A 14,562-nucleotide genomic window follows, 5' to 3' on the forward strand; every position below is an offset into this window, starting at 1 on the left:
TATATATATATATATATATATATATATATATATACATTCTTTTCCTCACATTATCCTCCATAATATTCTATCACAGGTGATTGGATATATTTCCCTCTGCCTCACAGCAGGATCTCATTGCTTATCCACCCCCAAAACAAGTTTGCATCTACTAACCCCAAACTCCCAGTCCATCGCACTCCCTCCCCTTACCCCTTGGCAACCACAAGTCTCTTCTCCATGTCCATGAGTTACAGCCCTGTCTTATAAAGAAGAAAACAGGGGCTAGAGTGGTGAAGTGACCTGTTAAAAGTCACAGAGCAGTCTGTGCTCTTGGCCTGGACCTACTGCCTTGCTTAGCCTGAATTGTTACACCAACCAACTGTGCGGCTGTTTTCAAAATTAGCAAATGACTGATGGCTGCTTGGATTTTTTTTTCTTGCTGCATCCATATTCTCTAAGCACACGTACTATTTTAGTTCCAAGATTGCCAACAGGTTTAATAGGGCAGGTCAACTTGATTGCTAGGGACTCCCTAGAGACCCCTGTGTTGAGATGGGCTCTGAGACGATGTCTAGGCTCTTGGGAGGATTGGTGTCTGCCTTGGGCAAAGGGTAGAGGGGATTTATGATATGCTGGTTGTATATGTGCTTTCCCTGTCCTAGATAATTAATTCCCTAATCCTCACACAGTACTTACAGATAGTAGATGCTTAACAAACATTTGTGGAATGAAGGAACTGACAGTTTGCTTGGGAGTATCAGGATATATATGAACATTTAGCAAGGTGGAAATCACCTCTGAGAATTCAAGATCTGAGTTTCAAGCATTGTTGGAGAATTCCTCCTGGAAAGTGTAGATTATGGAACTGGTCGCTGGATCATCCATCCCATGCAGCCGGCATATGGAAATATGCACCTTCCTCATGAATCAATCTACTTACTTCCAAATGGTGCATTTCCAGTGGAGCTTGGTAACCACACATGCACTTGGCAGCAGCTGTGGCTAATGGTGTGTTGCCAGCACTTCAGCTGCAGGGTCCTGGTGTGACTGTATTGCCGGGTTTTTGACGTATTTACACAATCCTTCCCTTTGGCATAAACCAGTGTTCCCATTTGGGTTTTTTGATGGATTGGCTCCAGTGCCCTGCATCATAGATGTTCAAATCCTCCAGCCTGGAATACAGTAATTTGATGTTCTCAAGACTATGAGGCTGTGGGTGAGAAATTAGAGATGGGCTGTAGCCCAAGTTCCAGGAAGTGTCCTTAAATCCTTGGGTGGTAGCGATGGAGGCAGGGACTCTGGCCTATTATCCCAGAAGCCTCTGGAAAGCTCTTATGCTATTTGAGGTCGGAATAGGGAACTCAGTATCAAGTGAATCATATTATAATTTGAATTGAGGCAAAAAGGAAAGAAACAGGCCTTAGACATGACGGGGTGGGGGAGGAGGTAGCCTGGATGACTGGAGAGAACTGGCCTTGGGTTAACCTCCTGATGAGGAGACAGGGCATCTTTCAGAGTATGCAAGGAACTTTCATGGCGATCAGTTTAATATGCATTAATTGGAAATCTATTGAGACACTGCCCAGTGCTGAAAGCTGTTGCGCATGATAGTCTAATTGGTGGTATGCATGGTAATAACATTGGCTAACATTTATTTTCTTTACCTGTGCCAGGCACCTTGCATTTATTATTGCATTTAATCCTTACAACAGATGATACTGTTATTGTCTCCTTTTAGAGAAGAGAAAACTGAAGCACAGAGAGGTTAAGTGACTTTTCCAGTATCACACAGCTAGTAAGTAGCATAGCTGGGATATAACTCCAGGTCACCTGGCTCCAGAACTTGAACTTCTAAATGTTAATACCCAGGATCAATAGCTTTATATAACCTAAGGAAAAAGTTTGAAGTGTGGAAAGAGATTAAAGTTCAAAAATGTCATAAGAGAATTATTTCATGAAAAAAGAAATCAAAACACCTTAAATATTCACCAATAGAGGAATGTTTGTGAACTAATAATGACAATTATTACTCTATTTTTACACCTGCTCTGGCAGCATATAGAAGTCCCCAGGCTAGGGGGTCGTATGGGAGCTGCATCTTCAAACTACGCTGCAGCTTGTGGCAAAGCCAGATCCTTAACCCACTGAGCAAGGCCAGGGATCAAACCCGCATTCTCAAGGACAATATGCTAAGTTCTTAACCCACTGAGCCACAACAGGCACTCCCAATAATGGCAATTATGATAATCACCATTTAGCTCTTCATTACGTCCCAGACACTGAGCTATTGTTTCACATAATTATCTCATTTCTCTTTACTATAACCTGGTAAGATGTCTGCTTTAACCTCCCTCCGCATCATTTTACAAATGAAGAAGATGTAGCTCAGGAAATTTAAGTAACTTGTTCACCGTAAAGCAGCTAAGAGCTGGCAGAGCTGCAATTAGACGTTTGTCTGCTGATTCGGAGTTCATATTCTCAACCATGTGATTTATTCTTAAGAAGTGATTAAAAAGAAATTTTTTAAATGATTTCAATGCTTAGGAAAGTAAGAAAAAACCCCTAAACAACCATCAGGGTACATATTGTACATGTAACATGAGACCGACTCTAATAAAACAGAATGGAGAAGGAGGGGATTCACAAAAAGATTAAGTGGTTATCTCTGGAGAGGGACGAGAGGTGATTTTTACTCTCTTTTTTTATGCTTTTCTGCAAGTTCCCCATTTTCTACAATAAACATGTATTTAACTGGACTCTTTGAAGAAAGAAAAGTTTTAAGAATTAAGACAAAACAGAGTTCCTGTTGTGGTTCAGCAGGATAAGAACCTGCCGACATAGTGTTTGTGAGGATGTGGGCTCCATCCTTGGCATTGCTTGGTGGATTAAGGATCTGGCATTGCCACAAGCTGTGGCATAGGTCACGGATGTAGCTTGAATCTGGTGTTGCTGTGGCTGTGATGTAGGCCAGCAGCTGCAGCTCTGACTCAACCCGTAGCCTGGGAACTTCCATATGATGCAGTTATGGCCGTAAAAAGAAAAAATAAATTAAAAGTATTAGAAAAAATAAATAAAAGTATTAGGGAAAAAATGAACCGGAAGTTGTGGTCCTGGCCTTGGAGCAGCTTGCAGCTGGGAAGAAGGGTCACTTATGTGGCCCTTATCACCTTCCGCCTTGTCTCATGGCATCAATATCCATGGCTCTCTGAGGGCACACTTGGGGGCCAGATTAAAGCTTGTACCTTAAGTCTCAGCTCACACCAAGTATGTAAGGCATGCTTCCAGGGCTCTTGGTGTGGAAGCAAGGCAGGATACATGCTTCATGAAAGAGCTTCATTATGAACAGGAGGAACAAGAAAATGGCTTCCATTGGCTGAGACCCTACTAAGCACCAGGCGATGTGACACACTAGGTGTTTTACACTCATTATTTTTGTCCCCCTAACAAGACTAACTCAGGATAACATGTGGTTAGACTCCATTTTCTAGTCCTCCCCTGTTATCCACACGCATTCTCTGCCCAGCTGGGAAACCCAGGATGTGACCCCACAGCCTCATCTCCCGGCTCACTTGCAGGATGGCTTCTGGTTGGGACTGACCACCGGGGAGCCACCAGCAGGAGGCCAGGGCAGAGAAGAGAGATTTGGGTGGTTTTTTTTCAAAGCTCCCTCCTGCTTTGGAGCCTGACTGCATAGTTACTGCACCCCAGGACAAGCTGCTGAAGCAGTCTCTCCTCCACAGCTCTCATTTCCTCAGGTGATCCCTTCTCCTTGCTTCTCCAGCAGCCTCTTGTTAGATTTGGGGTTGCATCAACACCCCACGCTGGTTTTCTTCATATCACCCACCCTCTGCAAGGAGTCCTGCCTACTCTCTTCAATTGGCCCCAGTGAATGGTGTCATGTTTTCTGCTGAGACCCAGACAGACAAGGTATCAATGACCTTGGTGAGTTACAAATGAGGAAGCAGAGATTTGGAAAGGGGTCTGAGGTGACCCAGATAGTCAGAAGTGGAGCAGACTTTGAACACAGGTGTCTGGCTCATGATTCCACGAGACCCTTCCCATTGTTTCCTGGGGTTCTGGCAAGCTGAATCTGCCCTTTGAAAGCAACCAGCAAACACGCAGCCCCTAAAAAAAAGTCATGGTCTACACCTGCCTCCAGTGAAGCCACCAAGACAAAGTGCCTGCCAGCTCCAACCCTCTGACATCCATCCTGGGCTCTTGCTGCTGCAGATTCCTCCCTGCTGCCTGTCCACTGAATGTCTGGCTTTCTGAGCAGGGATAAATGTCTCACATCCCTGCACTGGAGGCAGGTTTTTGTCTTCCTTTGCTCTTAAAATGTGAGTGGGAGGAGACTGATGTCCACCTCTGAGATGCCCTGGCTTCATGCTTCTGGGGGAAGGGATTGGCTCTGGTGATTGCAAAGGTCCCTTTAGCTCTCACACCCTGCGGGGGAGAATGACTTGTGTCCTGCAGGGTCTTCCTGGGACGAGACCTTTGCTGGAGGTCAGAACCTCCAAAGATTGTAAGCCGTGAGGGACCCTAGTGAGGCGGGCCGTGGAGGGCACAGACATGAAGGAATGTGGGTGCCTATGTCTGCAGGAGGGCGATGGCCAAACCCATCACATGCCGAGAGCACAAGGTGCACTAGGAAAGCCATCTGTGGGGAGAAATCTTGAAATTAAAAAAATTTTGAGTTCCTGTTGCCACTCAGCTATAACGAACCTGACTAGTACCCATGAGGATGCAGGTTCGATCCTGGCCTGGCTCAGGTGTTGCTGTGACAGTGTAGGACACATATCTGGCGTGGTTATGGCTGTGGCTGTGGTGTAGGCCAGCAGCTATAGCTCCAGTTCGACTCCTAGTTCGATTCCTCTCATGTTGAAAACTGATTTTTCTTATTTTGGATCTTTGTGCTTTTCCTTAAAAAAAGAAAAAAAAAAAAAAAAAAGACAATTTGCCTTGTATTCTCCACCACCCTCCAGAACAATGATGCTGTTACAAAGATAAAGGGGAAAAGTGGGAATAATTTTGCACACTTTACCTTACAGTATGTTTAATAAGGATTTAAAAAAAAAATGATTTAGGAAAAATGCTTTTGATCCTTTGACTGCAAGCAGGCCCACACGACACGTTCGCCCGTTCAGGCAGGAGAAATTATTTCAGGTCTTAAGGATGAAAAGCATGAAATAGTCTATTAACCTTGATGGAGATCAGGCAGACTCCACCTGGAGCAGAGACGTGAGGCCTCTGGAGATTCTCCACCACAGAGAGTCCTCCTAGGCTTCAGACACCCCAGATTCCTGGATCCTAATCTTTTGTTGATCCTATTGGTACCGCCTAAAAAAACAAGTTCCTTTTCACAAGGTAGCCACTGTGAGTACCAGGTTGTAGAATTTATAAAAAAGGAAGTTTTTTTTTTTTTTGTCTCCTGAAAAAAAATGATTCTGAATCATTCAATATTGGCTCTGGGAGATATTATAACTCTGTTTGCAAACATCAAAGAGACTTAAAAATGTTTTTGCAATGTGCTGATTTTCTCTTGGAGATGGGAGGAAAGAGACCTTGTGTTTTCTTGCAGCACCAAGGTCTCGCTCCTAGACCTCAAGCGCCTCTAAGCTGAGAGGAAGGTTGAAGATGGTGGGATCGAGAGCCCAAGGATGATCTCATGCAAGGGCTACTGCACGAGCCGCCAGCACTGGCAGGGGCTGGCTGAGTGAAGTGTGGGCAGGCTTGAGAGAAGACAACATGGCGCAGGGGCTTCATAAGCATCTGTATATGTGCATGTATGAGCTTATGTTGGTGACTGCATTTGGGCTCAGCAGTACCGTGCCATTCACATGACGCTGATCTTATGAAACTGGATCTTGCCTGTTCTGTGGTGGCTTCCTCTTTTGCTGGGAGTGGAGACAGTGTACCGTGTGTGTGTCTAGGCCAAAGAGTGTTGTGTTTTGTGTGTGGGGGTTAGAAGTGTGTGCATGTGGGTGTATGAGGGGGTAGAGAGTGTTGTGCTGCTCTTTGTGCCAAGGGTGCTCAGGTAGGGTCACAACAGGATCCCTCAACAGAGCCTCCTAGCGCCATCCTGAGGTCTTGCATGCTCATCACCTTTCTGAACCTCAGTTTCCTCGTCTGTAAAACAGGTATTGAAAGCTTTCTCACCGGGTTGTTGTGAGGAAGAGATGAGGTGGCATATGTAAAAAGTGCTTGGAGGAGTTCCTGTTGTGGCTCAGTGGAAACAAATCTGACTAGTATCCATGAGGATGCAGGTTTGATCCCTGGCCGCGCTCAGTGAGTTAAGGGTCCAGCATTGCCATGAGTTGTGGTGTAAGTCACAGATGCTGCTCGGATCTGGAGTTGCTGTGGCTGTGGTGTAGGCTGGTGGCTACAGCTCTGATTTGACCCCTAGCCTGGGAACCTCCATATGCTACAGGTGCGGCCCTAAAAAATAATAAAAAAAAAAAAGTGCCCAGTGATGCCTTTTTCCATTCTGCTTGCTGAACTGACCAGGCACAGTGGACTCACTGTGCCCACCCCTAGGTGCCAGTGTTAGTGGTGCTCCCTCAGGCTGGCCCACACACAGTCCTTTCCTGGCAGAAGAAACTGAGGTCCACATAGGTTTTGTCACTGAGTCAAGGTCATATACGTGGTTGGCAGCAAAGCCAGATTCTTTCTGGACATGCCTTATCCCCATCCCAAGACCCTGCTCTTTCTACTCTACCCACTTGCTCTTCTGGAACTCTCCCTGGAGATCAGTGAAAGCCTTGCAAAGAAGTAGCTGAGAAAAGCCAAAGCTAGACAGACTCCCCAAGTCACAGTAGGGCTGGTGATCACCCTAACTGGAAGAAAGGAGGGCTCTTCACAACTGGAGTGAGTTCCCTGGCTGGAGGGGGCCCAGAGTGCCGGGAGAAGGTGCAGGCAGAGGAGGATGGAAGGGGGTAGGAGATGAAGAAAGAGGAGCCCTGGAGGAGGCATGAGGCATGCCTGGTGACTCAGGAGGGAGCCGGCACTCAAGGAAGTGCCTGTCCAATGCTTAGGCGGCCACATGCAGTGAAAGGAGCAAGGAATCGGGGCAGCTAGGGTCAAGTGCTCTACAAATCAAGTGACTTTGGGAAGGTGATTGGGCCTCTCTGAATCTCAATTTATTTATTGGAAAATTAGGCATCATCAGTCTCCCTGCTTCTCTCTGTCTCCCGCTTTGTCTGTACATGGTTGTGAAGATTAAATGATAAATGCAACATATCCAACACAGTGCCTGGACAGAGTAAGCCCACCTGAGTGCTCCTTCCTTCTCTTGAACCCAGTGACCTCACCCAACTGCTGTGGGGGTTATATTAGATAAGGTGCTTGAGGAAGTTCCCGTTGTGGCTCAGCAGTAACAAACCTGACTAGTGTCCATGAGGACGAAGGTTTGATCCCTGGTCTTGCACAGTGGGTTAAGGATCTCGCTTTGCTGTGAGCTGTGGTGTAGGTCACAGATGCAGTTTGGATCTGGCATTGCTGTGGTTGTGGTGTAGGTTGGCAGCTACAGCTCCCATTCGACCCCTAGCCTGGAAACCTCCATATGCCATGGGTGCAGCCCTAAAAAGATCAAAAAAAAAAAAAAAAAAAGGTAAGTTGCTTGCTAAATTGGACTTAATACAGATTCATACCTTCCCCCCCCCCCGCCGCTTTCTTTAAAAAAAAAAAAAAAAAGCAAAACAAACAAACAAAAACAGGCTCCCAAACTAGCAAAGTTTCCTCCTGAGAGATTGAGAAGGGACGTGGGTGATAAATTGCCTGTTTTCACTGGGTGACTGTTTCCCAATTCTCTTCTGCTACTGCTGTCCTCTCCCAGTGTTTACCCGAGTTCTGGTGTTTAGTTGTAGAAAATAGATCCTGTGATGGTTTTGTCAAAATATCTTGGGAGCCAGAGGAATGAGGGCCGAGTTAGTCATCCTTTGTGCAACTACAATCAGGAGGCGATGTTTATCTTGCCCGGCCAGACCCTGCACTAAAATATATAGTGCAATTAGACGTCCTTTGAAAAACAGGGATCATGGGTTCTCCGGAATCAGGGTTAGGGAAATCTTCCTTTATGACTCTGGAAGTATTCATCCACTGCTGCAGGCGGCCAGTGAAATAGGCTTTTTTGGCCCACGTCAGAGACGATCATGGTCATGATGGGTGAAGAAGGGTGCAGTTATGGTGGCCTAGATTAAAGACCTGATGCCTGCACCATCAACAGAACTTTCTGGATGAGGGAAGCAGTCTATTTCTGTACTCTCTGACATGGCAGTCACATATTTGAACATTTGAACGGTGGCTGGTGTGATTGAGGATTCAAATGTTTGATGTTATCTCATTTTAAGTGATTTAAATAGCCACATATGGTTAGTGGCTTCCATACAGGGCGACATAGCATTGTACAAACTGCACAGTATCCACGAGTGGCAGCTTCTACATAGGCGGGGGGAGTGTCATCTGAGCATCATGTGTAGTGGTATGCGGGACCACTTAAAGGGACAGCAGGGATGTGACTCCCCAGGAGTGAAGGAAATGAAGCTGTACAGATTAGGACTTTGCTTCCTGAAAGACTGAGGCAGGACTGGGGAGAACTGGAGGGCCCAGAGCAGGGCAGGAAGGATGCAGCGCAGGCTGCAGCTCACCACTGCAATCTGTCAGGGGCTGGAGGTTCGGTTCCGGGGCAGTTGCAGGCAGTCTTGCCCCCTGGTCCCACCTCCAAGTCACCGGCCCCTAGGTCCTATTCTCATTGGACATCCCTGGAGCAAGATGAGTGGTTGGTGATAAAGAGACCCAAGTGTTGTCTTCAAGGGACTCGTCTGTCTTCCTGGGACAGCAGTAGCATGCCGCATGTGACAGGCAGGGTCTCTTGCTACCTGGGCTCAACGGATGCCTGAAGAATAAATAGTGGCTGAGCACACTGCCCTTGGCAGCTGCTGGATGAGATGCTGCTGCCCTAATGTGGTTCCTTGGTCCTGCCTTACAGGCGGGGGGTCCCTGTGAGTTCCCACGAGCAGTGTGTGGTGATTGGGCATCAGGGGTCCTTGGCATGGGGAGAAAATCAGCCTGGCTTGTGCCCGCTGCTCCTCCTTCCCCCTCTTCCTCTCCCAAGGCTCGCATCCGCCCCCATCTCCACGCCCCCAGTGGCTCTCCTCCAGCGGGACCCAGGACTGAGTTCCTCATTTCAGAGGCACAGCCCTGCCCTGGAAGGTGAAAAAGGACGCTCTTTCTTTCTAGCTGATCCCAGGGCAAAAGCAAGACCCGCTACACACACACACACACACACACACACACACACACACACACACACACACACACGAAGACCCCCCCCCCCCCGCCCCGACACACACCCTCCTCCCTCCCTTGCCTCCACAGTCAGACCAGGGGTGGCTCACTGAGGTAAAAAAAAATCACTTGACTTCTGATTTGGAGGCCTGAGTCTAAATGCTGGCTCTGGCAGGAATTCCCTTGGTATCCTGGGCAAATGATTTTCTCTCATCTGTGCCTTGGTTTCCATGTCTGGGACATGATGGAGTTGAACCGTTTCTCCAAACAATAACATTCCAGGATTAAAGTCTATCCAGTGAAATCTGATTATGCAAGAAACTTAATCACTCCAGGTGGTTCCACCATTTAAAAGAGGAGCTGGTTAACCCAAATGAGTGTCTAATTGGCAGCCTGTGGCGGGGGAGCTCCCCAAAGCGAAGCGGGGAGGCCTTCCAAATTCCTTCACCTGCTCCAAGGCCTCAGGCTCCTCCACCCACTCAAGGACAGACAGCTGAGGGCACCCTCTGCCCCTCAGGCAAGAAAGATTCTGCCCTCATTCCAAGGGCTCTCAGAAGCTATCAGCTGCTCAAGCCAACTTCTGTCATTCCTGGGACTCATGGAGGGGAAATGTGGCTGGAGAGCAGTAAGTTCAGATAAACAGAGGAACCTAACATACAAGCCACCTGGGAGCTTGAACTTGGGAGTGCAGTCATGGAAGAAACGCTGGCCTGGCAGTCAGAGGGCAGCTGGGTCCTAGGCCATGTGGCCAGGTCACTGAACCCCAGCTTGGTTTTCCTCTTCTTTACCCTGGGACTGTAACCAACTCTGCCAGCCTGGCTTGGCTGTGGTGGGCACCATGAGGCCCAGGCTGCATCTAATGTTTGGTGTAAAATGCTGCACAAATGCAAAGCAGTGCTGACTGTGTTCATGTCTGTAGCTGCAAATACCTGCACAGTAATAATCACACAGCGCTGTGCTCCTCCCCCAGCTTCGAGTATGTGCTGTTGAAACTAGAAGATGCTAAATCACTCTCGAGCTGTTTTAAGGATTAGGCAGAAATGTTAATGGCAACAGATGTTGGCTTGTTCCCTGTAGGAGGATTTAGGCTGAGGGGAAGTAGTACTGCTGGCTTCAGCCCAAATCATGGCCAAGCCCTTTCTCTGACCTACTGTTCAACCCGGAGAGCAGAATGGGTGTGGTTTCTGCCCCGAGGTTGAGAAGCGGAACTTCATCTAGGGCTGGCCTGAATAGGACAATGATCTCTCGCAAGAAGAGCTGATTCAAACTTGAGGGGAAATGAGGAACCTCAAATGCAGCCTGCAGCCCAAGTTTCTCCTGGCAGCCCCGGCAGAGATGAAAGCGCTGGGTTCTCGTGGGTTTGCAGACACCCCCAGGGCCCTGTACAGTGAGTGAGACCTGGTTGGTCAAGGTAGTTGCTCAAGGCCTTCTGGATCTAACATTCTGGGACACCATGGAAATGGATGAAGACAAGCCAACCCCAGGATTGTCCCAGAAAGTATCACGCTTCCTCCTTCCGCACTTGGCAGCGAGGTGGCCACATTCTTGGAGAGTGAGAGAGTGGCTGTGTTGACAGCACAGTCTAGAATCGGTGCAGTGTCCAAAACACTCAAAGAGCAGAGCCTGAAGTCGCTCCAGGAAAAGACTTCAGGGAGCTCTGGCACCTTCGGACAGATGGCTACACCCTGGCCTTCTGAAGGCTCTCCCGCACTCACCTTTGAACGGGGGCTGGGCTCGAGTCATCAGGAAGAGGCTCTTGCTCTTCTTGCTCTGCTGCTCCTGGTGGGTGTAGTAACCCAGCGTGGTGCAGCGGCCCTTCTTGCAGCTCAGGCACAGGCCCTGGCTGAAGCTGTCCATGTCCTTGCACAGGTAGGCCGTGCTCTGCATGCCGGGGTGCAGCACGGAGTCGATGAACAGGTGCACTGACCGCTCGTGGGCACATTTGATGGTCCGGGTGATGGCTGGAACACAGGACAGGAGGGACATTATTGCCCCTTGGCCCGGAGGGTTGCCTCATTTCTTAGGGCAGAGAAATAGCACATTGAGAAGGAGGAGATTGCAGAGGTCAAGCCTCTGATGACAGTGGATGTGACAACTGAAAGCTCCACAAAGAGTAAACCCGTGGAAGCCACAGGGTAGAGGCATAATCCCAGGCTCTGAGGGGCTGCTGTATGTTACAGTAGGTGTTTTAATAGGAGCCCCAAGTCACTAAGAATATAATGAATTCTTTGAGCAAGTGGGATAGTGTAATTCATTTCAGAAATATTTTAGTCTCATATGGTTAAAAATGCACAAGTGCAGAGTTTCCACTGTGGCTTAGCTGGTTAAGAACCTGACATAGTGTCTTGGAGGAGGTGGATTCAATCTCTGGCCTTGCTCAGTGAGTTAAGGATCTGGTGTTGCCACAAGCTGTGGTGTAGGTTGCAGCTCAGATCTTGTGTTGCTGTGGCTGTGGTGTAGGCCTACAGCTGCAGCTCTGATTCAACCCCAAGCCTGGGAACAGCTATATGCTGCAGGTGCGGCTGTTAAAAGAAAAAAAGTACACAAGTGAGGATGCTTTAGGGGCCAGTTATCAGAACAGGCTTGTATGGAATGCCTCTGAATGAAGTTGGGTAAACCAATGCTCAGGCACGCTTGGGACGTGGCTAATGGTCTGATGAGAGCCGAGGCCTCCCCTGCCACGTCCCAAGGGAGCCAGTGCATGCCTGAGGTAAGTGGCCTGTGACACTAGCAGGGGGATTGGCTTGTAGAAGGACATGCCCCAATGATAAGGTCTGAATGGGCCTAACTCCAAACAGCAAGTTGAGGAGGTTTATCAACCAAAGCTTTTGACCTTTGGGGTGGGGTTTGTTTTGGGGTCTCTAAATCTTAATTTGATCTTAAGCGAAGTATGCTCTAGGAATGTTAGGAACCACCATGAGACAGGGCAAGTACCTCATGTGAAGGTGGAGTACAGGGAGCTTTGCCAGAAGCTGATTTCCCCAGGATTACTCATCTCAGTTCTTGGTGACTAGTGGCTATATTTGCTGAGTCTCCACCATGGGGCAGGCACTGCACCAACTGCCTGTCTGGATCTTTAAATCCTTGAGACAGCCATTACAAGTGAGAAAACTGAGCTTCAGGGACATTCACTAACTGACTCAAGCTCACCTAACCAGGTGGTGTTGAGGATGGTAAAGCAGTTATCTAGTGACTGAGGTAACAAACATAAGAGTGAAGAAAACTGAAAAACCACACCGCGCCCAGGGCGCGCTATGTCAACATACATGCTTTCATCAATCTGCAGTCTATCGCAAAAGAGAAAATGGCTATAGTTGGTTGGAGGTGCATTTGCCAGGCAAGGAGTTAATGAACACTGTCCTAGGGGTGTGTCAAGCTTAGGGAGGGTGCAGATCTGGGAAGAGGGCAGGAAGGTCATGGGGAACTGCTGGTGATGGGAGGGGTAGTGACTGGAGGAAGATGTCCTGATAAGAGGAAGTTCCCCAAAAGTTCTCTCAGGCGAGGGTGGGTGGAAGGCTGGGAGTCTGGCCAAAATGAGATAATGTTGGAGTGTGAAGGTCATTCTGATAGCTGAGCCCTGAAGGCAGTGGTATCATCACTAGAGGGTGTGTTCTCAGCTCAGTTTTAGATGACTGGGATGAGAAGGGAGGGTGAGGGGTGGGGGTTCTTCAGTTGGCTTAGAGTGGGTGAGTTGGCCTTTCTTTCTTTCTCTCTCTCTCTCTGTCTTTCTTTCTTTCTTTCTTTTTTTTTTTTTTTGGGCTGTACCCATGGCATATGGAAGTTCTCAGGCTAGGGATCAAATTGGAGCTGCAGCTGCCAGCCTACTCATGGCCACAGCAATGCCAGATCCAAGCCACATCTGTGACCTATATTGCAGCTCATGGCACTGCTGGATTAACCCCCTGAGCGGGGACAGGGATTGAACCTGCACCCTCATGGATACTAGTCTGGTTCGTTACTGTTGAGCCATAACAGGAATGCTGGCATTCCTTAATCAGGGTGATATTTTATAATAATGAGACATTTGGAATGCCTATGAAAGGTATGGTTTCTGCTGACACTTTTGTTCTTTAATCCTGCACCTGTTATCAATGTGCACATTAATGTTGTGGTTTTAGGGTTTGAGAGAGAAGTGGGATCACAACACAGATAATGCCACATTCAGTTTCTGCCCTGAGATGAAGGAAGTCACAAGGACCTATTTAGAGCTGGACTTTGCCCTGTAGGGTTAGCGGGAGCAGCCTTAGACCAGGGATCAAGAAACCATGATCTAGGAGTTCCTGTTTGTGGCTCAGCTGGCTGAGAACCTGACACAGTGTCTGTGAGGATGAGGGTTCAATCCCTGGCCTCACTCAGTGGGTTAAAAGATCCAGCATTGCCGCAAGCTGCAGTGTAGGACACATATGCAGTTTGGATCCTATGTTGCTGTCTGTGCCTGTGGTGTAGGCTGGCAGCTGCAGCTCCAATTCAACCCCTAGCCTGGGAACTTCCATATGCTGCAAAAAGAGGCGGGGGGGAACCTTGAGCTATTAAGTGGATCATTATGGGGCCCAGAATAGAGGAAGCCCCCTGAATGAGGAAGCATCAGAGAAAGCTTTCAGAAGGGGTAGTACCAGGGAGAGACTTTGCTGGGCACACTGGGTGGGTGAAAAGTGGGGACTCCAGTGGTGTCTCTCTCACCCTCAGTGCTTGGGCTTCAGGGACCACTGCTGCAGAGGAGGGGCCTGCCTGGGCAAAGGCAGCCCTTACCCACGCGCACAGGCCCTGTCTCTGAGTGGACTTAGAGATCGTTCACCCTGGTCCCCGTCCTTGCCAAACTCTTCCCAGAATCCCCCAGATTAGCTCCTCCTGGGTCCTGAGGCTCCATGCAAGTGTGGGGAGGTAAACCAGCCTAGGCCAGGGTCTTCTTTCTCACCATTCAAGCCGTGCGTTGCAATGTGTTTGTAGAGCTCTAGCAAGTGACAGCCAGGCTGGAAGGAGCCCCCATTGGGGTAGAAGTCATAGTGCGCTATGGGCCTTTTGATGCCCACGCTCAGGCCCATGTGCTCCCGGGTAAAGGTGTGAATGGCGTCCACAAAATTGGCGTCATCCGGTGAAAGACGGTCTCTGGGAGAAGCTCTTTCAAACAAAGGTCCCGCTGCATCCAGCCCTAATAGGGAATCAAGGGGGAGGGTTAGGTGGGGGTGTGGGGAGGGCAGGAGAAAGGCTCTTTTCAGCTTTTTGATGTTATTACACATTCATGAACTAGCAGGAAGAAGAAAATCCTGGGGCATAATCTTTCTCTAGGAAATCTTGCCA

General features: G+C 48.5%; 1 protein-coding gene and 1 long non-coding RNA gene across 9 annotated transcripts in view; one reads left to right on the forward strand and one right to left on the reverse strand.

Annotated features, from left to right (window-relative positions):
* The window catches only part of LOC102158936 (uncharacterized), a 257,286-nt gene that overhangs the window by 11,621 nt on the left and 231,103 nt on the right, over positions 1-14,562 (forward strand). The gene's annotated exons all lie outside the window — the stretch shown is intronic.
* The window catches only part of LIPC (lipase C, hepatic type), a 151,132-nt gene that overhangs the window by 8,369 nt on the left and 128,201 nt on the right, over positions 1-14,562 (reverse strand). For all 5 annotated transcript variants that reach the window (XM_021063961.2, XM_084974774.1, XM_084974659.1 and 2 more), the window contains 2 exon segments: positions 14,180-14,413; positions 10,980-11,225 (listed from right to left, as the gene is read on the reverse strand). In XM_021063961.2, coding sequence (XP_020919620.2) covers positions 10,980-11,225; positions 14,180-14,413 — 480 coding nt within the window.

This window comes from Sus scrofa, chromosome 1, assembly GCF_054392235.1.
Source record: "Sus scrofa isolate SSC_HxYL_T2T_F1_AM1 chromosome 1, Sscrofa_HxYL_maternal_Yorkshire_Landrace_v2.0, whole genome shotgun sequence".
NCBI lineage: Eukaryota > Metazoa > Chordata > Mammalia > Artiodactyla > Suidae > Sus > Sus scrofa.